Source organism: Lissotriton helveticus, chromosome 7 (assembly GCF_964261635.1).
Source record: "Lissotriton helveticus chromosome 7, aLisHel1.1, whole genome shotgun sequence".
Taxonomy (NCBI): Eukaryota; Metazoa; Chordata; class Amphibia; order Caudata; family Salamandridae; genus Lissotriton; species Lissotriton helveticus.
The window spans coordinates 1,323,763,396-1,323,787,375 of record NC_136068.1 but is presented as its reverse complement, the minus strand read 5'-3'; the positions used below and the strand labels follow the sequence as shown (position 1 = coordinate 1,323,787,375).

Here is a 23,980-nt window from a genome sequence, read left to right as displayed (position 1 = left end):
GACTAAGTTTCCCATGAACCATAGGGAAAGAAGTAGTAAAAAAACAAACATGACAACCAATCATAAACGGTGTCAATGTCCAATCGGGGGCAGCCAGCCCAATCTAGTCCTTTGCTAGTGTCCATTCTTCCTCTTTCTGAGCGCGACAACAGCTCTTCGGCACTCTTCAGACATCGTGTTTTTGGGCGTCAGAACCTGTAAATGACAGGGACACATTACCCAGGGAACACAGAGCCAACTTGCTACAGAGCAAACCGGTTATATCAAGCAGGCAATAGACAAATTTCATGTAAAACGACTTACTGCCTTACGGGGAGGGATCTCCTCCTGGAGAAATGGGCGGGGTAATCTTCGCCTCGGAGTCCTTAATAGAATTGAAACTTACCGATACGTTAACTTGGAGAAGTGTGGCTCAGGGGTTAGAGGCAGCAGACCCGGAAGCTGAGATCGGTCCTGGACCAGGGTTCAATTCCCCACCTCGGCGGGTCTTGGGCTAAAAATTCCACGGACTCGATAATTCTCGCTCCGGTGCCTCCTCGACTCACGGGTTCACACTCTGCGACTCTGGGCAATAGCTTGCTTAATCTCCACAACGGCCCCTCGCGGCGGGATGCCTGACTTTCACCTTGTGGATACCCTGCTATCTCACAGGGGAATACCAGGAAGGGTTCCCTAAGCAAGCGCCGGGAAACCCACGGGTAGCTGTGCGCTATATAAGCTCAACTACATTTACATTTACATTTACATACAATATTTCATTCTATGTCGGGACTGGAGGCGAGGATTATGCTTGTTTAAACCTTGCCCACAACCAGTTGAGCCATATTTAGAACTGGTTTGAAGTAGAATCTCTTAAAGGTAGAGTCCGAAGACCAACCTGCCGCAATAAGGATATCTTCCAGGCGTGCGCCCAAGCCAAACACCTTTGAGGCCATTGCTCCACGAGCGGAGTGTGCACCGAAGTGCCACAGACTTATGCGAGCCTCCTGCATCCCCCAACGCACCCATCTGGCAATCGTGGGTGAGGAAACTGCTCTAAAGGGCTTCCCGGAGCGGAATGAGTAGTTGACGATCTCCAGGGGGATGAAATTCTTCGGTCATTTCTTCATACGCCTTGAGACATCCGACTACGCACAGTTTTGGTGAGTCCTGGAATGGCGGGTATGAAATAACCCTGGAATGACACTTAGTGAGACGCAGAAGAGTAAAGGTTACTCCCTCCGGAGAGGAAATCCTTCCGAAAAATGTCCAGAGCCCGTACATCCGAGAGACGTCTACATTTAATCGACAAAGGAGCATAGCCAACTTTGCGGAAAGCTCCTTCCTTGAAAGAAACCAGTTAGGCTGCCAGGAAAGAAAAAGGTTAAGAACCTGCTTGACGTCCCAAAGTGAGGAGTAGCGAGGCTCCGGAGGCAGGGACAGCCTCACGCCCGCAGCAGTTTGCAAACTAGAGGATGTTCCCCTATCGGGGTACCATTCACCGGGACATGACCGGACGAAATTGCCGACTTAAAGGTATTTATGGACCGGTAAGCAAAGTCGGCGGAAACCAGCTTCGCCAAGAAATTTACCAGGGCAACAATGTCGGCGACCAAGGGATCGTAACCCCGTCGTAGACACCAATGGGACTATCTGCCCCACGTGGACCTGTATCGTTTAACCGTACTGTCTGCCCAGGCTTTGGAAATGAGGTTCTCAGCCTCTCTTGAAAGACCCAGGTTTCCCATCTGCCCCGGAAGTTCGCCACGCCATGAGAAACGGAGAGCCCGCTAACACCAGCGGGTGAGGATTCCCTTCGGGATTCGTAAGAAAGGACACTGGGGGTGTAGGATAGGAAAATCCCAAGAAAGTTCCAGAAGAACTGGAAACCAAACTTGCGACCTCCGCAGGTGGGAAATCCACACCAGATCCACCCCCTGCCTGCCAATCTGAGCCGAGGAGCGCGTGATCATCGCAAAAGGCGGAAACTCGTACCCCTGTTCCAGGCTCCAATCCTGGAGAAATGCATCTGTAGCCGCTCCGAGGGGTTCCAGCCTCCAGCTGAAAAACCGAGGTGTTTGATGGTCCAGATGGGACGCAAACAGATCCATGGAGAACGGACTCCAATGGTCGTTCGAGGCTGCAAAAACGGCTCGGTCCAGCATCCTCATGCTGGAATCCCGGAAGTGGCAAGATTGGAAGTCCGCCTCCAAATTGTCCAGACCCGGAAGGTATTCGGCCATGACCGATATCTGACTGTCTAGGCAGTGTTGCCAAAAACTAGCCGCCATATCCAAGAGGGCTTTGGACCTGGTGCCTCCCAGGTGATTTACATACCGGCCCGGGTGACGTTGTCCATCTTCGGAAGGACGCACGACTGCACTAAGTCTCTCGTCCAACACCGTACAGCAAACAAACCTGCCTAAAGCTCCAGACAGTTTGTGTAATTTCTGTTCGTCTGGAGACCATAAACCTCCTGTGGACAAATCCCAGCAACGCACACCCCAGCCGAGTCTGCTGGCATCTGACTCGATCACCAGGTCTGGGGTAGAGCCTAAGATTGCTCGGCCATTACAGGCCTCCATATGGTCCTACCACCAATGGATCTCGCCCCTCACTTCGGGGGTCAGGGCTACCCTGTGAGAGTAAGGGAACCCTTTCTGGAGGAAGTATGCTTTGAGGTGTTGCAAATCCCTGTAATGTAGGGGGCCTGGGAAGATGGCCTGAATGGAGGCTGACAGGCCTACTACCCACGCTAGCTGGCGGAGGGAAACTTGCTGTTTGGCAAGAACACGACGCAGCTCGTGTCGGATTTTGGAAACTTTCTTTGCCGGATGACATAGTCGGTGACGAACCCCAAGAAGGTAAGAGACTGGGTTGGTTGTAAGAGAGACTTGTCCCTGTTGATCACAAAACAGATCTTGAATGAGCCTCTGCCATCTGAAGCTGAGCCTCCAGGCAGAGAGGGCACGAAGCCATCAAAAGGAGATCGTCCAAATAAACGATCATCCTGACCCCTCTTGCCCTCAAACTCCACTGCCAGTTTGAGAACCTTGGTAAAACACCAAGGTGCCGACGAGAGGCCGAAAGGGAGGGAGGTAAACTCGTAAACGTGGCCGCACCATGTGAACTGCAGGAACTTCTGTGTGGAGGAAATATTGGAATCGCCAAATAGGCATCCGTGAGGTCCAAGCGGACCATCCACTCGCCGGGGTGCAGAACATCCCGAAGGAGTTGGATTCTCTTCATTTCGAAATGGCAGTATACTAGCCATTCGTTGAACTCGCTTAAATTTATGAAGGGCCTCTTGCCGCCGTCTGTCTTGTCCACTAAGAAAATATTGCTCAAAAACCCTCTTGGGTGACGAGCAGAGAGGGAGATGGTGCCCTTGTGAAGGAGTCAGGCGACCTCCTCGTCCACCTGGGCGGCATCCAAAACTGAAAACTGGATGGGACTGGGTGGGATGCAATGCGCTGGGGACCCCATGAACTCTATTTGAAACCCTTGCACCGTCTGGAGAACCACGGATTGTGTGTGAGGGACAACCAAGCCTGGTAACAACTTGCCAACCACCCCCCTATTTTTAACGGGGAAGAAAGGCAAACACTCACCGGGGTTTGCATTGGAGGCACCTCCACGGAGTCCTCTTCCTTTGCCTCTGCGTCCTCTTGTGGGATAGAAGTTCCTAAAGCGGGACTGGTCCTGCGACTGACCAGAGTCTTTCTGGTTACCCTGCTGGTGACCTCGACCGGCCCCTGCCTCGGCCGGTCGAGGTCACACCTTTCGGATTGGAGACTGCGCCCTGTCAAGGGATGTGCAGAGCTCTTTCACAAATGGGTCACCAAACAGACCCCCTTGAGCCACTGCCCCAGCCTCAGAGTCCGCCAGGTCACCCAACTTTGGGTCGATCTTTGAGAAGGGCCCTGCGGTGCTCTGTAGAGGGCACAATTGGCATTACCCAAGAAAATGATAACTCTTTTGAGCCCAGTTGGAGAGGGTTTCAGGAGAGATAATGGAGCCCGATTCCTTGGCCTCCTCGGCCAAATCCAAAATCTTTGTAGCCGGGCCGAGGGCATCCAGGAGCTTGTCCTGGGAAGCTCTCCAGGACCTGTTGATCCCTTTCTTCGGATCGCGGATACATTTCTGGAGGAAAGTTTGCATTCTGGGGTCAATCTCTGGAGTGAGGGCTACTTTACCCTCCAAGGAGGGACGGGGGCACTCCGCCCGCAGACAGTTACGGGCCTCTTTTACCAAAGGCTGGCAGATGTGTTCTGCCACAGAAGCGGCCTCCTTCTCCCCCGGGACCCACTCTGAAGAGCGCGGGTGAATAATATCGTTCGGATCCAACATGTCAGAGGTGGCTGGAGGGGGAACCGCCGGGCAGGCGTGGAGCCAAGGCCTGGAAGCACCTGGATAAGTGTCAGGATCACCCGTGGCGTCCGAGTCAGTGGGCTGGGGGGTCAGAGGTGGAGGTGGAAGCGCAGCCGGCTGTACTGCCTGGCTATCAAGGAAAGCCTGACGTAAATGCTCAAAAGCGTCCGAATCCACCCCTGGAACCCAGGGCCGCTTGGCCGGAGGGGAACCAACAGGGACGGAAACAGGAGGAGCCATTGGGGTTGAGGGAGCCCCTATGTTTTGTTCTAAGCGCGAATATGCGCCGTTTATTTGGTGTGAAAGCCTGTCCTCCAGAGGTGAGATAGCCTGGCCCACGGCCTGATAAATAGAGGAATCGACTGCCTCATAAAAGGCATCCCCCCAGGTCATATCTGCAAGGGGATTCTCCTCCTCAGGATTTTCATCATAATACTCCATGACCTAATAGATATGGTAATATGGTGCAGGAATGGCAGCTACACAGGCCTGTGGAGGGGCCTTATGCAAATATAAATAGGCTGGGGGACAGCTGAGCTTGGAGGCGGTAGGACAACACCGCAATTATAGGGGTTCGAGCCCCAGGGGTCAACTGCTGGCAGCAACTGATTCAGGGAACACATCCCCGTGCCAGAGGGGCGCTCACCGGTCTGGGCCTTATCCCCTTCACAGCCTAGGACATGCAAATACGAGACCTCCCATGAGGCGTACCACTACCAAAATATGGACTCCACAACCCCTTACTGCAGAGATGCCGGGGCGGTGGAGCGCGTAAACAATCAGCAACGCGGCAGACGCGGTAAATCCACCTCGGCCGCTACAACCCAGATGGGGGTTCACCTCAGACCGGAGCCTCTGGGAATAGACGCGCGCGGTGTTTGAATTCCTGATCAACCACCGCGTCGTGCCTGTGACGACCTTCCGCACCCTCTAGCGGCGGGAGGTCCGCAGAGCCCAAGCCAGCAACACACGCCGCGTAGGGCTGTGGAAACGCTCAACCCCGCGACGTCCCTGAAAAAGAAACAAACGCACACAAAGGTGCCTGTCAACGCGACCTCCTTGGGGAAAAATAAACAAAGAAACCCGCAAGCGAATATCGGCTGAACAGAGCGGGTGAACAAACACCTCAGGAAACTGCCGAGACAGGCGCGAACGCGCTAACATTAAAGACAATCATTGATACACGTTAATCGCATCAACAGCACGAATTAGCAGGAAAAACAGCAATGAGCAGACAATAAATCTTTAAGCACTAAACAGCACAAAAGACTGGAGAGTGCTTATCTTTGCTGCGGAGCAGCGAAGAAAGAGGAAGAATGGACACTAGCAAAGGACTATATTGGGCAGGCTGCCCCTGATTGGACATTGACACTGTTTATGATTGGTTGTTGTCATGATTGTTTTTTGACTTTTTTTTCTCTATAGTTCATGGGAAACAGTCTTTTGTTTACCTTCGTGCTGCTAATGGAATAAAGTGAAGAAAGAAGGCATAATCCTTTCCTCCAGTCCTGACATAGAATTAAATGTAAGGAAAAAATGTTGTGGACAGTTTGATTCGTCCACTTTCTCAGCTTATGCTAGGGGTTTTTCAATGTGGGTATCGGCTGGATGCCATTTAAATTATTCGGAGGATGATGTTGAGTTATTTCCTTGTGTATGGCACAGTGAATGGGAAAGAAGTATGTATTAATGTTTATGCCCCTAACAATGACAACTTTTTACTATAAGATACAGGACCTGCTTGCTAAGTTTGATGCTCTGAGTATATGGGTAAAGGATTTTAATTGCATCCTGAATGGATTGCTAGAAAGATTACCCCCAAATGCATAGATATATGGAGAGAGTTTCAACCTACAGCCAAAGAGTATTCTTGTCATTCACTGACCCACAATAAATATAGTAGGTTGGATTGCATTGTCTCAAAATTGTCTGCTTGTTCTGTGCAATGAGTCCAATACCTAGGAAGGTTTTTGTCGGATTTCTCTCTGCAAATGCTGGAATATACCCTGGGGCTAGTGGCAGGAACACATTTTACGTGGTGACTTTAGACGTGGAGAAGTGTGGCTCACTGGTTAGAGGCGGCAGACCCTGAAGCAGAGGTCAGACCCGGGACCAGGGTTCAATTCCCGACGCGGCAGGGTCTTGAGCCCAAATATCCACGGACTCGATAATTCTCGTTTCGGTGCTTACTCAAGTCACAGGTTCACACTCTGCAGCTCTGGGCATTAACTTGCTTAATCTCCACTACGGCCCCCCCCGCGGCGGGATGCCTGGCTTTCACCTTGGGGATGCCCAGTACAGGTATCTCTTAGGGAAAAACCAGGACGGGTTCCCAAGGCAAGCGCCGAGATGCCTACGGGTAATCGAGCGCTATATAAGAACGCATAATAATAATAATAATACTCTCTGATACCACATCTTGAAACCCTTGGCGCAGTTATTGAGCACCACTTTGAGGGTACCTGAGGAAGGAATGAAGGCAGTGGTCTGGGGGAATTTCTTGGTCTGCTATATGGGGTTTTGGGGGCATTTACAAAGGGACTTAGTTACAGAAGGAGAAGCTTGTGGAGGTGCAGCGCCTGAATTGTACCAGGTTTTCGCTGCTCAATCCCCGCTAAGGTGTAAAATATTATCTGGCCCATTCTGGTGAGAGGAGCTGTAGCTGGCAAAGAACAGGTGTTCTGTTCATTCAGAAAGTGAATGAGCAATAAAGATTGAAAAAATCTTGTTTTTATCTGGTCACATTTGTTGTGCTTTCAAAGACAGGGGAAATGTCAGTTTATCTTACAAATTATTGGTTATATCATCCTGGAGATTGGTGTTTACTTTTCTTTCTTTGATTGCAAAGTTAGAGGATTTTGTAAAGTGATTTGTCTGACACTCATGCTGGGGTACAGAGATTGTGGAATGAAGGGCTGTAGAATGCCAGTTTTTTCGTGCTAACACACATTTCAAAAGCTTGTAAAGGTACTGTACAATTTTTTTTAATCCTCAATTTCTAAAGCACTTTTTTGTAATTCTGAAATCTGACTGAAGCAAAGATTTTAATAGGATCAAAACAAATCAGAACACTTGGTGATGACACTATAGTTCTATCAGCAAAACTGCAGGTCGGTGGGAATGTTTTTTGGCATATCCGGTGAAAATGTGCTGTCTGTAAATGACAGTGCGCTACCACATCATGCATTAGTAATATAGTTATTACAAGTGAGAGTTTCTTAACATAACATAGAAACATTCCTGCCCCTTACCTGAAGACAATGCTATAAGTGAACTAATCACTTATGGGGTCATGTGTATCCTATATGTAGGCTAGATTCTTATTATACAAATAGCAAAGTTTACTAATTCTAAGAGAAGTTTTTTGCAGAGCAGACATGCTAAAAACTCACATATTTGAAGGTGCTCTCATATGTGATGAAGAAAAAAGGCAAGACTGTGAAATAACATATTTGCCTGGGAGTCTCCAACCTTTTCTGTAATGAGAGCTAATTCTGGTTAGTGAAAGTCATCATGAGCTACTGGAGGCCAAGCAACCCTCGCATTGTTTCCAGACAGCTCCACGCCCAGTTTCATTGAATTAAAGCTGAATGTCCATAGACACAGATACTATGTTTTGAACTAAATATTTTGAATAGGGGCATTATGACAGGGCTGCCATGTGCGAGTCAGAGCGTGGTCTTTGAGGATGTTTCAACATGTGTGCGTATGAATGGGATATATATGTGTGGGGGACTGACTGTATGTACTTGTATCACAGGCCATAACTTTCACCATAATTGGCAGTGTTAGATTTTTAATGGGAGAAATTTTCAATGTAGAAAAATGTTCTTCAGTTTTTTTTTCTGCACCCAATAAATTTCTCCTACTGAAAATAATCGCTGTATTTTTAAGCTATAAGTATGGTACTGTGTCTAACAGCTACTGGGAGCAAGATGTCTGCTGTCTCTAAAGGCAAAACTTAGAAATGGGAGAAAACTAAACTTAAGAGTAAGGCTCCCAGTTTTCTGTTTTTACAGATTTTTACAGATAAATACAGACAGAAAAAAAGTGTTTCCTGGTTACATTTATTTTTAAAATGGAAAAATACAGAAAATGTGGCTTCTTTTGAGTGACTTTCCATACTATCCTCATCAGTTCCAAGCCAACAGCTGAGCAGTTAGATGGCATGGAGGGTTAAAAACAAGTTGAGATTTCCTTAAACAACAAAATGCCAACATGCATATATAGCATATCACTAATATTTAACAGCAGGTGTATTGTTATTTTAGATTTAGCTGCCTAATTTGGTAAAACCAACAGGCATCCAAGTATGAGTGCATTCATCAGTTTGAATAAGTGTGGCAATATACTATTTTACAACTTCATTTATTCATGGAACACAAAATAAATATGGATAAATACTGATAAGATGGTTACAAAATAAATATGGTTAAATACAGATGGAAATGTTCAAAAAATAAATACCATAAAATCGGGAGCCCTACTTAAGAGTTAACTTTGTTTACATGGATTCCATAAACCTCATCATTTACATGTTCTCCCTTTCCAAAGTGCCACATTTACAAACAGCAGGCATCTTGCTCCCAGTGGCCGGTAATCATGGTGCCGTATTTATAACCGAAAAATACAGCCATTTATTTAAATGGGAGGACTTTAAAAAAGTGAAGATACATGCTCCATAAAACATTGCAACGTAATTGGCTAAACAGAAAGTGGAAAAATACATTAAGACTTAATGTTTAATAGAAATATCCTTCATTTAAAATTTCTCCCATTTAAATGAAATGATAGTTTTCTGTTTAAAAAGGGAAAAAATATTAAACTAGCCAAATGGGGATGAAGACTTGATTGAACATTTGCAGATCTGGGTGGATCTACTGGATCAGTTGTATTAGGGTGGGGACTTCCATGCATGTGTAAGACATGGGAAGAACCTATGCAATGTACAAGAATAGATATAACCAACAGGTCTACTTGGTGCTAATTGCACCCTTCTGGACGGCAAAGGTCGTCAAGCTGCGAAATATACTGGTGAGGAACTGAATGATCGTTTCGCACTACTCCTGCATTTTAATATATTTGTATTGTGCGAGGGAATCCCCACACTTTTATGTATGTACTATAAGATGAAGGAGCTAAGACCAGCTGTGATTACTATTTGTTCCATGCTCTTGCTTAATTTTTGTATCGTATTAACAAAAGATTTAACAATAAGACAAAAAGACAGTTGTAGGTACATCATTCTGTGTCACAAGTTATCTGTTAAGGAGTTTGAGCGAATATTTAATGAGGGATTTCTGAAGATGTCCACTGAGTTTCAGGACTCACGTTATCTTTTTGTGTTAACCTAGCCCTCATGGGTAGGCCATAGATAATTCAAGTTATGACACTATTGCTGGATACAGAAGATTAGTAATGGATCTCGGTCTTGCTCACACAGTACTCCTTCACATGGAGCATTCATATAAGGAAATCAGTTGTGGTAATGTAACCAGCGAACCCAGTACATAACTATAAGCAAGTTTACAACATTTCCGTTTTCTTGTGGCAACCAGACTTGTAAAGCTATCACGGTAATTGTGTTTCCGTTTTTGCTTACATCTTTTAAATATTACTTGTGTATATATTTTTGAAACACTTATTCCGTTATTTGTTTAATGCTCTTGCTGAGTGTTTCTAAGTTGTTGGACCATATCAGTACATTGAAGTGAACTGCATTCTAGAAGAGAAAATAGGATTTAGTGCTTTGGAATTCCTTCTCCCGAGTTAATCCTGCTTCTTTTTTATTATTTAGGTGAACAATTGTGACAAAAGAAGCTCAGAAATAACAAAATTCTATAGAGAACATGAGTGTAGTAACCTTTTCTTGTTACCATATTTAAATGCATCTAAGACTGCATCACTGATATAACAAAGACGGGTGCATTTTTCCTTCCTCAATTAAACATTTGGTTTTCAAAGGAAATAGTGTCAAGGAGACCGAGACATTGGTTTTGCCGAAAATGGTAAATAAACATGACTTATTCATAGTCAGAAAGCATACGTGCAGTGCTCTGTTGTTTCTCCATCTATTTTCTGATAACCATAATACACTGAGTTTGAGTAATAGTTCCAGCATATAGGGAGTACTTCTGTTTCCGAGAAACTGTTTTATATTTAATATTACATTTGTTTTGAGATAATCTGTTTTTGCCTTATTTCAGATCTTGGGCACAGTGGACTTGGAGACCACTATGACAGTTCCCAATGGGGTCAGCAGTCCACTTTCCGAGGTGAAGCCAATTGCAGCTGGGATAAAGTGATAATAGACCGGACTGATAAGGAGGCGTGGCCTTCCATTACAGGAACTGAGACTGTACCTGCCTCGGAATGTACTACAGACACTGAAGCTGCCTCTAACTGTGGGTCGGAGAATAGTAGCATGGCTACAGGGAGTGCCCAAGGCAACTTCACTGGACATACAAAGAAAACCAATGGCAATAATGGAATCAATGGAGCACTCGTCCAAAGCACTTCTAACCAGAATGCCCTTGGAGCATGTGGAGCGAATGGCAATGGAAACTCAGCCAGGGGATGGGGCGTGGCCCCAGGCTCCAACCCTGGACTTTCCCACTGCTCTGCCAGTAACGGAGATGGAAAGATGGACAACATGATTGGGGATGGTAGAAGTCAGAACTGCTGGGGTGCTTCCACCTCCAATGCTGGCATTAATCTTAACCTTAACCCTAATGCCAACCCTGCTGCCTGGCCTGTGCTTGGGCATGATGGAACTGTGGGAGGAGCCAATCCTCCCAGTATTGGCAGTCCAGTCAGTGCCATTGGTCAGACCATGGGGAACCAAAATGGGAACCCAGGTGGCAGTATGAGTGCGTGGGGAAGTTTGCTGCCGCAAGAGAGCACAGAACCACAAACGTCCACTTCTCAGAATGTGTCTTTCAGCGTACAACCTCAGAACCTTAACACTGATGGACCAAATAGCACTAGCCCCTTGAGCTCTTCACCAAACCCTATTAATGCAATGCAGACAAATGGACTGCCCAATTGGGGGATGGCTGTTGGTATGGGGTCCATCATCCAGCCCCACATAAAAAGCCTTTCTGGTGCTAATGGGTCATCAGTTTCTCAAGTGAGTGGGGGCAGTGATGATGGTATGTGTGGCTCAGTGTGGGGAATGTCCCAAGGTAGTTCTGCCACATTAAGCAGCAATTCTGGGTTCAGTCAGGGGAATGGAGACACTGTGAACTCTGCACTAAGTGCTAAACATAATGGATCCAGCAATGCTGTACAGAAAGAGGGAAATGGTGTCAGTGTATGGGATTCTGGGCTATCTGCTGGTCCTGGAGCACTTGCCTGGGGAAGGGGAGGGGGTAATGTTGGATGTATGCATTCTGCAGCATGGAGTAATGCTGGTCGTAACACCACCAATGGTGTGAATGGTGAATGGGGCAAACCCCCAAACCATCATTCCAACAGTGACATCAATGGGAAAGGATCGACAGGGTGGGATAGCCCAAGTATTAGCTGTCAGCATCCTGCCAATGATCAAAGGAACTCTTGGGCCAAAGCTGCAGCTACCGGCACCACAACTAGCGATGGGAGCAATGGTAGTGCTGGAAATCAAAATGAAGGAATCAATGGACCGGGAGGAGCTAGTGATGGGCGACGTGGAGAGAACGGGATAATCGACCCAGGACAAATCCAGATGCCACGACAGGACCTTGATCCTAGAGTCCTGTCTAATACTGGATGGGGTCAGACTCCTGTTAAGCAGAACATTGCCTGGGACTTTAATGAAGCAGCACGGGCTGAGCGAAAGAACGATGGTGGGACAGATGCTTGGAGTGGTACAACTCCTCAGCCTTCAAACTCAGGGGGGAAGAGTGAAGGGTCCATCGTGAACAGTACAAATACCTCTTCAGTATCTGGGTGGGTTAGCTCCCCACCTGCTGCTTCAATTCCAGCAAACACAGGCTGGGGAGAAAATAACAAACTGTCGAATGGCCAAGGGGGTTGGGGTGATTCTGCTAGCTCTACTTCTGTTAATGCTGCTGCTGCCAAAAGCGTCCACGCTTGGAGTGGGCCTGCAAATCAGGAGGACAAGTCACCTGCCTGGGGTGAGCCTCAAAAGCCCAAATCTCAAAATTGGGGAGATGGGCAGAAATCAAGCCCAGGCTGGACTTCAGGAGGGGGAGACTGGGCAGAATCTTCAGGCCTCTCAGGGCACATTGGAGATGGAAAGAAGAATAGTCCTGGGTGGGATAATGACCACAGGTCTGGACCTGGTTGGAACGATACTACAGCAAGGTCTGGGACTAGTGGGTGGGGGAACAGCACAAACACCAAGGCTAATCCAGGTACAAGTTGGGGAGAATCATTAAAACCTCTTCCTCAGCAGAACTGGGCCAATAAGCCACAGGACAACAGTGCAAGTGGCTGGGGTGGAGCTTCATCTGTTAAACAGACCGGGTCCGGATGGGTGGGTGGACCAGGTCCAGTACCACCTGTGCCTGTTCCAGTGCCAGCACCAGTAACTGTACCTCTCTCGGCCAAACATAAGGAAAGCAACTGTGAGGCCACTGGTTGGGAGGAGCCGTCACCACCCTCCATGCGACGCAAGATGGAAATTGATGATGGTACTTCCGCCTGGGGTGATCCTCATAACTACAATAAGAAAACTGTTAATTTGTGGGATAGAAACAAACCAGCTAGTCAGAACGGCTCTACAGCTGCCACCACTACCACCACTAGTAACTCAAATATGGTTGAGCCTCAGCCAGCTCACCAGTCAAGTGCCCAGAGAAATCGTTCCCCACTTCTTGGTCCAGGTAGGAGCATCCTTTTTTCACTAGAAATATTTTGAGAATATTATTGTTTTTGTGTTTTTGAGGACACGGGAGACAGTGAAATAGTCTGGGTGTTTAAAAATATAAAATGTTTTTCTGTATGTATAGATATGTATATAAACGATGCGGTAAAGTCTGTTGAAGTACTAAATCCAACAGTAAGAATGGATAGTGGTTTCCTTCCCAGGGGTCACTATTTACATCATTTCAGCTAGCTGTAAGTCCACTTGACCTTAATTTTCATCATGTCTAGGGTCAGTCAGCCACAAATTATTGATTCTCTTACTTTTGAAAAATGCACTGGTCTTACTTCTTCTCCAGTCCATTCGCTGTTATAGCCCAGGATCCTAAGAAGTATCTCAAGAATTCCTGGCAGAGTTTGAATTGTTATTGGGTGCCAGTGCTCGAAAAAAGGTTCTAGCATTAAAATGAAGAACAGTCTTCTCAAAACTCATGGCGGAAGTTGAATTATTAGATGCCAGTGCCCTGGAAGAGGTTCCTGCAGAGAAATTAAGTACAGCCTTCTGCTACCTTTACTTCTTGGACCACCTTCAGTCTGGGTTTAGACTTTGGTATTGTGTGGGACAACTTGCTTTTCTCCTCATTCTGACTGTTTACTATGCTAGATCTCTCGGTGGATTTAGACTTGGGTGATCACTACCTTCTTGGAACTCTGTTGGCTCAGCTACTTTCTTTAGGATAGGGCCCAATGTATGAACCTTCATACCTATATTTCCTCATTCTTTCCTATTAAGTGTGAAGTTCCTCATGGTTTTGCTCTTTTGCCACTTATTTCTTTATTTAAAATCTGTCTCTTACCGTTGCTCCATCTGATTTGCCAGGAGGGTGTAAAACCTCTTCCCAATGCTAATACTGCACCAGATTAAGGCTTCTTAACACTTGTGTGAATCTAGCTTGGAGCTGCATGTCCTCTTCTCCAGAGAGAATCCAAACTCATTCAACCTGAGTAAAAGTAGCAAGGGTCTATTTTCTAGATATATAGTTTTTAGTACCATCCACATTGCATGTTCTTGGCACTAAAGACCTCATGCATTTTTCCTGGATTATTTATTCTTTGTTTTTGTTTTGGACAGGCGATGTATCGGTATGTTATGGTTGAGTGTTCCGTAATGTTGCTAAGAATGTCAGGAAGTCATTTGTAATGTGACATACAGAATGTTATCTGTGTGAGGTCTGAGAGATTATTGGAGAAGTTAGTCAGCTGGAGCAGAGGTGCCAAAGTTCTCTTGCTTTGATCTGGTTAGTGACAAGTGGAAGCAATAAAACGGGATCATATTTTTACCACTGAGTTTGAATTTGTTGAATTTCCCACTGTGCTTATCACCTCTATGGCCTCAATATGGCTGGTACTTGCTGTGCTTACTCTTCAGTTATTGTTTTTGTGGAACTTTTGATAAGGATAATCATAGGCAAGAGGTCAGGATGTGACAGTAAGTACCTTTATGGTGACTCTGGCCTTTCTCCTTCACCAGTGCCCAGCTTTGCATCTGCCCTTTGTTGCCCACTCTGCGCTTCCTTCTCTTTGGTGCCGCATATTTTGTTTGGTTGGGAGAGTTTAAGTAGTAGTGGAGTTTTAAACCCAGGCAGGATATTCCTAAGCAATGTCCACTGTGTACAGTTATGTTCAAATTAGTTTCAGCCTGGTCTGGTAAATGGCAAGAAACCCTCAATTTGAAGATAAAAGAAAATACTGAGTCTGAGTCAATAAATGAAGTAGCTGGATGTCTACAAGTCAGGCTTACCCGAAAGTAGCTAACACAAAATCAGACCCTCAGTCAGATTACAGCTCTCCATCCATTATTTAAACAAGCATTGAAAATGCAATAGGTCTCGCAGCATTAGAGTTAGTGCTTTTAGAATTGTTTATGGGTTTTTTTTGTAAATCTTTAGCATTTTTGTTTCCTGTAGCCAATGCTAAAGAATTTCAAAAAAAAAAAGCCATAAACATTTTTAAAAGCTCTGAAATGCAGTCTGAAATGCTGGATATATATTCAGTACAGATACACTATATTGTTAATGAAGACATAGGATATAATATGTTGTACTGTATACACACAATTAGATGGGAACGTGCTGTGTGTGTCAGCGATTGAATGTGGAGGTGATGGTGGATGTGGTGGTGGATGTGGTGGTGGATGTGGTGGTGGTGGATGTGGTGGTGGATGTGGTGGTGGATGTGGTGGTGGATGTGGTGGTGGATGTGGTGGTGGATGTGGATGCGGTGGATGTGGTGGGATGTGGTGGTGGATGTGTTGGTGGTGGATGTGGTGGTGGATGTGGTGGTGGATGTGGTGGTGGATGCGGAGGTGGAGGATGTGGTGGATGTGGTGGTGGTGGATGCGGTGGATGTGGTGGTGGATGTGGTGGATATGGTGGTGGATGTGGTGGTGGTGGGTGTGGTTGTGGTGGTGGTGGATGCGGTGGATGTGGTGGTGGTGGATGTGGTGGTGGATGCAGTGGTGGATGCGGTGGTGAATGTGGCGGTGGATGTCATGGTGGATGTGGAGGTGGATGTGGTGGTGGATGTGGTGGTGATGGTGGATGTGGTGGTGGATGCGGTGGATGTGTTGATGGTGGATGTGGTGGTGGTGGACGTGTTGGTGGTGGTGGCTGCGGAGGTGGTGGATGTGGTGGTGGTAGATTGTGGTGTTGGTGGTGGTAGATTGTGGTGTTGGTGGTGGACGTGGTGGTGGTGGACGTGGTGGTGGTGGACGTGTTGGTGGTGGACATGGTGGTGGTGGACGTGTTGGTGGTGGACGTGTTGGTGGTGGACGTGGTGGTGGTGGACGTGGTGGTGGTGGACGTGGTGGTGGTGGACGTGTTGGTGGTGGTGGATGTGGATGTGGTGGTGGTAGATTGTGGTGTTGGTGGTGGTAGATTGTGGTGTTGGTGGTGGACGTGGTGGTGGTGGACGTGGTGGTGGTGGACGTGGTGGACGTGTTGGTGGTGGACGTGGTGGTGGTGGACGAGGTGGTGGATGTGGTGGTGGTGGACGTGGTGGTGGACGTGGTGGTGGACGTGGTGGTGGACGTGGTGGTGGATGTGGTGGTGGTGGATTGTGGTGTTGGTGGTGGACTTGGTGGGCGACATGGTGGTGGACTTGGTGGGCGACATGGTGGTGGACTTGGTGGGCGACATGGTGGTGGACTTGGTGGGCGACATGGTGGTGGGCGACATGGTGGTGGGCGACATGGTGGTGGGCGACATGGTGGTGGGCGACATGGTGGTGGGCGACATGGTGGTGGACAAAGTGGTGGTGGACAAAGTGGTGGTCGATGTGGTGAATGTGGTGGTGGTGGACATGGTGGTGGTGGACATGGTGGTGGACATGGTGGTGGTGGTGGACATGGTGGTGGTGGTGGACATGGTGGTGGACGTGGTGGTGGTGGAGGTGGGTGTGGTGGTGGTGGATGTGGTGGATGTAGTGGACATGGTGGTGGTGGATGTGGTGGTGGACGGGGTGGTGATGGACGTGGACGTGGTGGTGGTAGATTGCAGGGACGGTGTTCAAAGCGGATCTTTGTTTATGCTGAGGTTGTAGAACGTAGCATGGCTGCACACTGAGATTGCTTTTGGGAAGATTGATTCGCCACACTACGTATTTGATATGAACAAAAGGATCCTGCAATAACATAACGACTGTTCAGGCTAAGATTAACTGGATAAGGATACAACAGTAGCACTTTAATAACCTCATATAGATACAGGAACTGAGATTTATAATCACACTACAAAAGCCTTGAGAAAGCCCGAAGGGGGCGAAACGCGTGTCGGCTGTGGACCATAGCGTTTGCAAAATAAAGGCTTGAATTTTCTACACCTTCTGGTTTTGTGGAATTGGCTTCTGATCAAGGATATGGACTATCTGTGAAACGCTATAATAGCGAAGGGATCAAAGTGACTATCTTGGAAGTGCACTGGTGTTCTATTTACTTGGCATATAACCACAACTCATCTGGCATAGCTACTTTACTGTAATAATGTATTACACTTGTGATGCCGCATTGCCAGCAGGCAGATTGAAAGGCAAGGTTAGCAAGCCAGGCCGTTGTTTAAATAATTAAAGGTGTAACTAGCATTCCAGCTTTGTTCTGGTCTCTTTTAAAAAAAAATAGTTATTGGTTCACAAGGTGACTTTTATGGCACTCTATTGCACTGCTGAAGTCATTACAAGAACTAAGAATTTTGCAGTTTACCACACGTGGACTTGCACCTTCTTTTCAAAGTGCCTTACATTAAATTGTTTAAAGTATAGTTTCCAGCTATTTATAACGTGCATATTGGCATTGGCTTTATTTTCACAGCATACATTTTATACTTATTTATATGCTGCAGTGGTGTCTCTTTATAAAGAAGAGCATGGCAATGAGGATTTAAAATAGGGTTTGGGTTGTGACTTTTCAGAAAGAGCACTGCTTTAGCCCAAGTTCCTCTTTGTAATGAGGGAATTCCTTGGCGATTTGCAATATCCTTATACTGTAGTCCATACTTCATCCCATATTTTTTTACATGTCTTACTAATAATATATAAGGCTGTGTTATCGTCCATGAATGCCATCTTAGGCCTCTAGTGATATTTACACACCACTTTCGTAGGCCTCATTGTTTACCTCGTCAGATTGTTTCTTACGTCATATCAATACCTTAATGGCATTAACAGACTGCAATGCACAGTTAGCCAGTATAAACCCTCTATGTATATATCCATTACGGATAATCAGAACATATACGAACTGTTGGACAACCAATGTGCTAGAGAATATTGTATTTAAGTTAAAGCAGTAGTTAGGGCATGGACAGGCTAGAATTCACTTGTCACTATAGCGCCTCTCTATACATCTTTGCAAACCAGGAGTTTCCTCCAGGTAGCATAGGTTGCATAGACTAGATAAGCAAGTTTATACGACCAAGGCGCATAATTTAGTGTGCCGACTACATTTCTGCTTCTGTTTTCTGTGTTTTTGTAGGTCTCTAGTTGCTTAACTTACTTACAAGTGGCAGTACGTCAGCAAATTGCTGTAAAAAATGAATTAGTAAGAACAATGCGACTCTGGAATCTTGGTCGTTATAAAAGGCCCTGCATTATCATGCACGCATATAAAACACTTCTCGTCTCAACAACGGTGCCTACAGAAACAGCATCGAAAGCAGAGCACAGCTACACCTCCCCTACAGATGAAAAACATATGCATATTAAGCCAATTGTTATTATCTTCTTGAAATGGTCTCACTCGTAATGAAGGGAGAAGCGCAAAGCACATTTTGGACACAAGGAATGCAGCTTTAGTTTTCTGTAAGTGACTGCAAACAGAGGGTGAAAAAAAAGCAGACGTTGTTTGCTCTGACCTCATGGGTAATGTGTCGCTTGTGCAGGAAGTGGTTGAATGTAAGGATACCTTAGCTTAATACACCGGCTCACTTGACCCGAATGATGGTTTATCTCAGAATTCCACCTCAGCTTCACTGCTGTCGCTAAACTTTCCCGACATAAACACGAAGTAGATTACAATTGAGAGAATTACCATTTGGTGACAGGGGAGGGAACTTTTCATTTGAGACTTCTGATGAGACTGCGTTTTTAAAATAATAATACTTTGCAGTACTATATACGCTGTGCCCAACAAATGGTGCAAGAGTTTTTTGATGACTTAAAAAGAAGGCGTATCAGCGTTCTGAAACAAAGCACGTATAGTCTCGGAACTTCCCAATATTAAGGCACATGAGGTCTGCACTCACGACTCTCTAAGGATTCGATGGAAAGTCCATTGGCAGAGTACCCTTTATGAACAAGCGAGAATGGAGTGAGAGGAAAAATAAATTGAGTGGAAAGAGGACAGAAAGCAAGGACTGGGCGAGAAGGGAGGGGGGAATGCCAGTAGGAAGGGAGGGGGTGACAAATGATCAGCATTTGGCGGCTGCTTTGATGTTCTCAGAGGCCATGCGGCTCACGGAGAACATCAAAGCGGCAGAGAGGAGGGGCTGGGGAGGGAAAGGGCACAGTGAGGTGAGAGGATGGAGGGAGCCAGAGATTGGGAGGAAGGATGCCGAGGGAGGCGGGGCTGGCAGAGGAAGCCAGAGTGGGTGCACACGCATCTATGCATCTTCCAGGAGTGTGCCTGGAAGTATGTATTCATGCGTCCACCTTGTATGAATGGATGGATGAGGGCGAAGGTTGAATATGTGCTGTGAGTACCTTGAGGGGTGAGCATGCAGCTGGTGTACGCGTGCAGCTGTGTGCAGTTTGTAGGCGAGTGTGCGCCTTTGTACGCGTATGTGCTGAGATTCTGACGGTGCTGGGTATTGCTTGCAATTTCCGCATTTCTTACGCCGTCATCCAACAGTATATACATATTCGTAATGTTGTGTTTAAAGGATTTAGAAACGGGAATTAAAAGAGTCAAAAAAGCATAAAAAATGCTAAAGATAAGAACGATAATGCTCGACAAGTAACTAATCTCAGAGATCTGCTGCTTCTAGCTGGTCAGGCGAGGGAGGAGTTTATTTTCCGAAGACGACCGAAGGTCAGGGGTTGCGTATTCCGGAGATTACTGCCAATTATACACCTGCCTATTCCCCGAAGATTACGAAGAGCAGAGGGTTGCACATATTATATGAAATACCAAATATTACTTAAAACCCACTGACTTTCTCTTCTATGCGGTGGCTCGTGCCGCTCCCTATAACAGAGGGATGCAGATTGTTTTAAGAGAAGCACACAGAGCGGTGTGGGTGGGCATGAAGCTGTTCCCTGTAGCATTATAGGATACAGTGGCTACAAAGATGCAGGACTGTCACATTTCCAGGAGTGGCCGAGTCCAGTGCTAACCCATAGAGAACAGCACAGAGGCAAGCGTAGACCTGCGGCAAAGGTGTGCAGCCCAGCCCGGAAAGATTGCCAGTAAATTGCGCTCAGCCTGGTGTAGACACGCAATGAGATACAAGCACCCAGTGCTACCAGCTCCTTTTGCAAAACCTACAACTCAAAGCAAAAGCTGCGCGGGCATGCCAAGTACTCACTGAACGGCGCAGAGGCTTCCGGAAGAACCTAGGCACATACAAAAGGTGGACGCTCCATTAAGCAATAACCCCGCAAAGCAGAAAAAATCCAACTAATATGCTGATTTACCAGCTGAGTGAGGTTTTGCAACGCTGCGTGCCTTCAGATGTGTTATATGAGTTTTAATAAAGATTACACCCTCTGCAATCCTTATCAAATTAAAGTTCATGGAAAACTATGCTTGTGGAATTGCGTGTGTGTAATCTATGATATGAGCAGGGCTGATCTTTACAAACAAGTGAAAGACACGGCGGGAAGGGGCAGGCAGGATGACTCAGGGGAGGGGGCGGAGCGGGGCAGAGCGGCATGTGGGTGTGAACAAGCCGGGCCTTTGAAGTGAAGCTAAGCTTCACTTCAAAGGTGTCGGAGGAATGCGGGCGGCTGTGCACGCGCTTTTAAGCTCAATGCACATGCGCATTGAGCTTAAAAGTCACGGGCACTGCAAGGAATCGCCACGATTCCTTGCAAGTTAGATAAAGAGTCGATGAGCCCCTATAGTCTCGCTTGCTCGATGCGCATGCGCATCGACAGGCGAGACCTAAAAAGGACCAATTTGAGAAAACACTTTTTCAGTGAAAGCAACACAACTTTGAAATGACCTGCCAAATAATATTCGTATGACTCGAGTAAAATCTGGTTCTTCCCCAAACTGAATATCACAAAGAATCATTTCTAAACTTTAACACAACTATGACTTTAAGGAGCACAACTTACACCATGTAACTCTCTTCAGAGGGTGAGTTAATAATCATACCATCATTATTAAACAAATAATTTTTTTAAACCATTCCAAACGAAACCCAGAAATCACCACCCTCAATACAAATCAGGAAACTTATAAACTTATCAAAGAAAGCTTAGAATGAGACCAATACCAAACAGGCAAAAAACGAGACAAAACAGAAGTCAAGACTACATTAGAAAAATTAGACAACAAAACACCCAAACAAAGTTTGTGATCCCCCCCCCCACCCCCCCAAAAAAAGGACCTAGCAACTCACTATCATTAAAATGCTCTGAGGTTGCCCAATGGTTCAGCATTCCGTCCATTTGCTCTTTTTACTTGTCGTACTAAGTGAGAAGGGTATACCCAGACATGGGTTCTCTGCTCACTGTTCCCCTGGATTCAAACTAGCCTGGCTGATGAGGAGTGATGCCCGAAACTGGTCACAGGATGCTTGTTTCCGGTCCAGGGAAGACTTGGCTTTGCTGTCCGGGCTGGACTGTTCCCATAAAGAACAGGGTCAAAACTGATTTGCATATAGCTGGGTCTGAACTGGGACAGCAAAGTGAGCTAAAGAACGATGATCGATTAAACCCAGATCTGTGACTAGGGGTGTCTGAAAAGTTTCAAAGCTCCGTCCATAATTTGTTCTTTTTGCCTATAGTGGTTTGCACCACTAAAACATAAAAAGAATAACTACACCACCAAGCCCTGTGTCCAGCAAATAAACTCCAAATGTAAAACTCTTACAGTTCTTTACCAGTAGTTCAATTCTCTCTGTATAGCTAGCGCTAGACCTCAACACATACAGCCTGCAATCGTGCCCTCTATCTCCTACACTCTACTAAATCTTAGAATCAGATACCAGAACGCTGTAACTGTACCCTGCCCACTCAATGAAAGATTAACAAGTCACAAAAGTGGCTACGAAGAGATAAGTTTACACATTATGCACCTTCCCCACCCAGTCAAAAAAAGGGAACAAGTATTTGAAAGCCATTACAAAATATGTATATATGAGTTTGATTCTGTTCCATCGAAAATTAATGCCATACGGCACTGACTCAAAATCTGAAAAATAATTCCCTCTGTATGTTTGTGTCAGTATTTGTATAGCACAAACCTATCTGGAAAGTAACAGAGCTCTGCGTTACTTCCAGCTTTTAACCGGAGTTGGGACATTTGTATGTTTCATTATTTTCATACTGCTAGCCCAATTTGGTGCCTAGACTCAAATGAAAACCATACCATGTCTTTTAATAGATAAAAACGCCATATAAAAATTGACTCTCGTATAGGAGTCTACAGTCTTACAGACCACATCCCAGTCCTTGACTAACAATTACTCCTTTCCCGTGCATTGGCTGGCTATAATACAATTGGTCCCACTGTATCATCTCTCCGAGGAACTGCAAAGTCCTATTATCATCTCTATCCAATCTGGGACACTAATTCCTGCTTCATCCTTACTATCTATGCTACATATCTTTGAACCCTGTGGAGAAAAATTGCCTCTCTAAAAGCAACAGCCTGAGTGCAAGCCAAAATATAATCCTGGGTTAAGTAGGAAACCAACAAATTAACAGCTAAGACTTGACTTCCCTTGTAATTCATCCCTCTACAAACCACAGCAGCCAAAAGAGAATAAGAGTGCCTCACTGAAGAGTAAGTCCGTACTTATTTCTATTCATGAGAAAAGGGTAGTAACAAGCCACATTACACTAATAATATTCAAGGTTTTAGCCGTTGCACACTTGATAAGCACAGGACCCTGTTCCGTTTATAAATATCGAAATGTCAGAAATGTTACAAATATACTGACTTTGCAGTTTGTAAACACTAGACCTCTAGCTAATGGAAGTGCAGACCTGAGAAGAATTGCAAAACCTTTTCAGATTAAGTACGTTTCATGGAACTTCTCTCACAACCCGAAGCAGATTATTGGTTCAGGCACACTTAAGTGCACTCTGGAAGGTCTTAATTGAGGTGAATATGTTGGCGAACATTGACAAAGCTTTGCAATGACACAGGAAAAGAGCCCCCAGTGAAGAGGAGCTGCAGGGCTGAATGGAGATCGGCAGAGTTAAATGGCGAGCCTCGAACATTCATCGTCTGAGTAGCCAATGACTCTGCTGGAGCGGCAGCGCAGGCTTGACAGGTGCAGCTTGAACACTGCCGTGATGAGCTATGTTGCACCTGAGGAAATCATAAAGCAATGATGATGAGGAAACCAACAGGACTGGGAGTTCCAACAGTAGCTCGCCTGGGGCTCCTGAGAACTGGTGAGGCCCCAGTGGAAGATGCAGGGCACGAATAGTAGTTGTCTTTGGAAGGTGAACTCCTAGGTGATGATGGAGCCATCATTTTGAAATGCATCATTAGACCTTAAAAATACAACAAACAAGTCCCTACACAGATTAACTATATTTAATGGGTTTTTTTTGTTGCAAATAAATGTAATTAATTTTGGGCTGTGTTTCATAATCGGCATAATGTAGGAGCATCCGTTTAGTACATAATATCAATTTCCACTCAGTCTGTATAAACATGGACAGATATTTCAAATGCAGAACAGGTCTCATCAGAATTTGACAGTTTGCAAATATTCAAATAAGGTAACCTGTTTTATAAGATCCATCCTGACACGAAACTTTAAGCACAATCTAAACATGACAATAATAATTACAACTGAGCTACATTGGGGATATGTCACACAATTGTCCGTACAAGAGTCCAAAACCAAGAAGCTGAAAACTGTAATTAAACCCCACTCCCATCAGCCCTGCTGCCGATAAAAATTAAAAGTGATGTGTGGGTGCCCATGGTATAACCATCCAACACCTAGGGTGTTTCTAGTACACATTTCAACAATGTCAGGGTGCATGTAGTACATTAGATGGATCAGTCTCTGGGGGTCTCCTGATCCTGTGGCTTTCTCAAATTGGATAACATGGCCGACCAGGCTCTCAGATCGTCATCATG

The 23,980-nt window shown here is 45.9% G+C and overlaps 1 protein-coding gene across 8 annotated transcripts in view; it reads left to right on the top strand.

The window, feature by feature from the left end:
• TNRC6C (trinucleotide repeat containing adaptor 6C) overlaps positions 1 to 23,980 on the top strand; it is a 992,178-nt gene that overhangs the window by 317,654 nt on the left and 650,544 nt on the right. For all 8 annotated transcript variants that reach the window (XM_078654625.1, XM_078654629.1, XM_078654624.1 and 5 more), the window contains exon 5: positions 10,557 to 13,178. In XM_078654625.1, the coding sequence (XP_078510751.1) occupies positions 10,557 to 13,178 (2,622 nt within the window). The remainder of the gene's footprint in view (positions 1 to 10,556; positions 13,179 to 23,980) is intronic.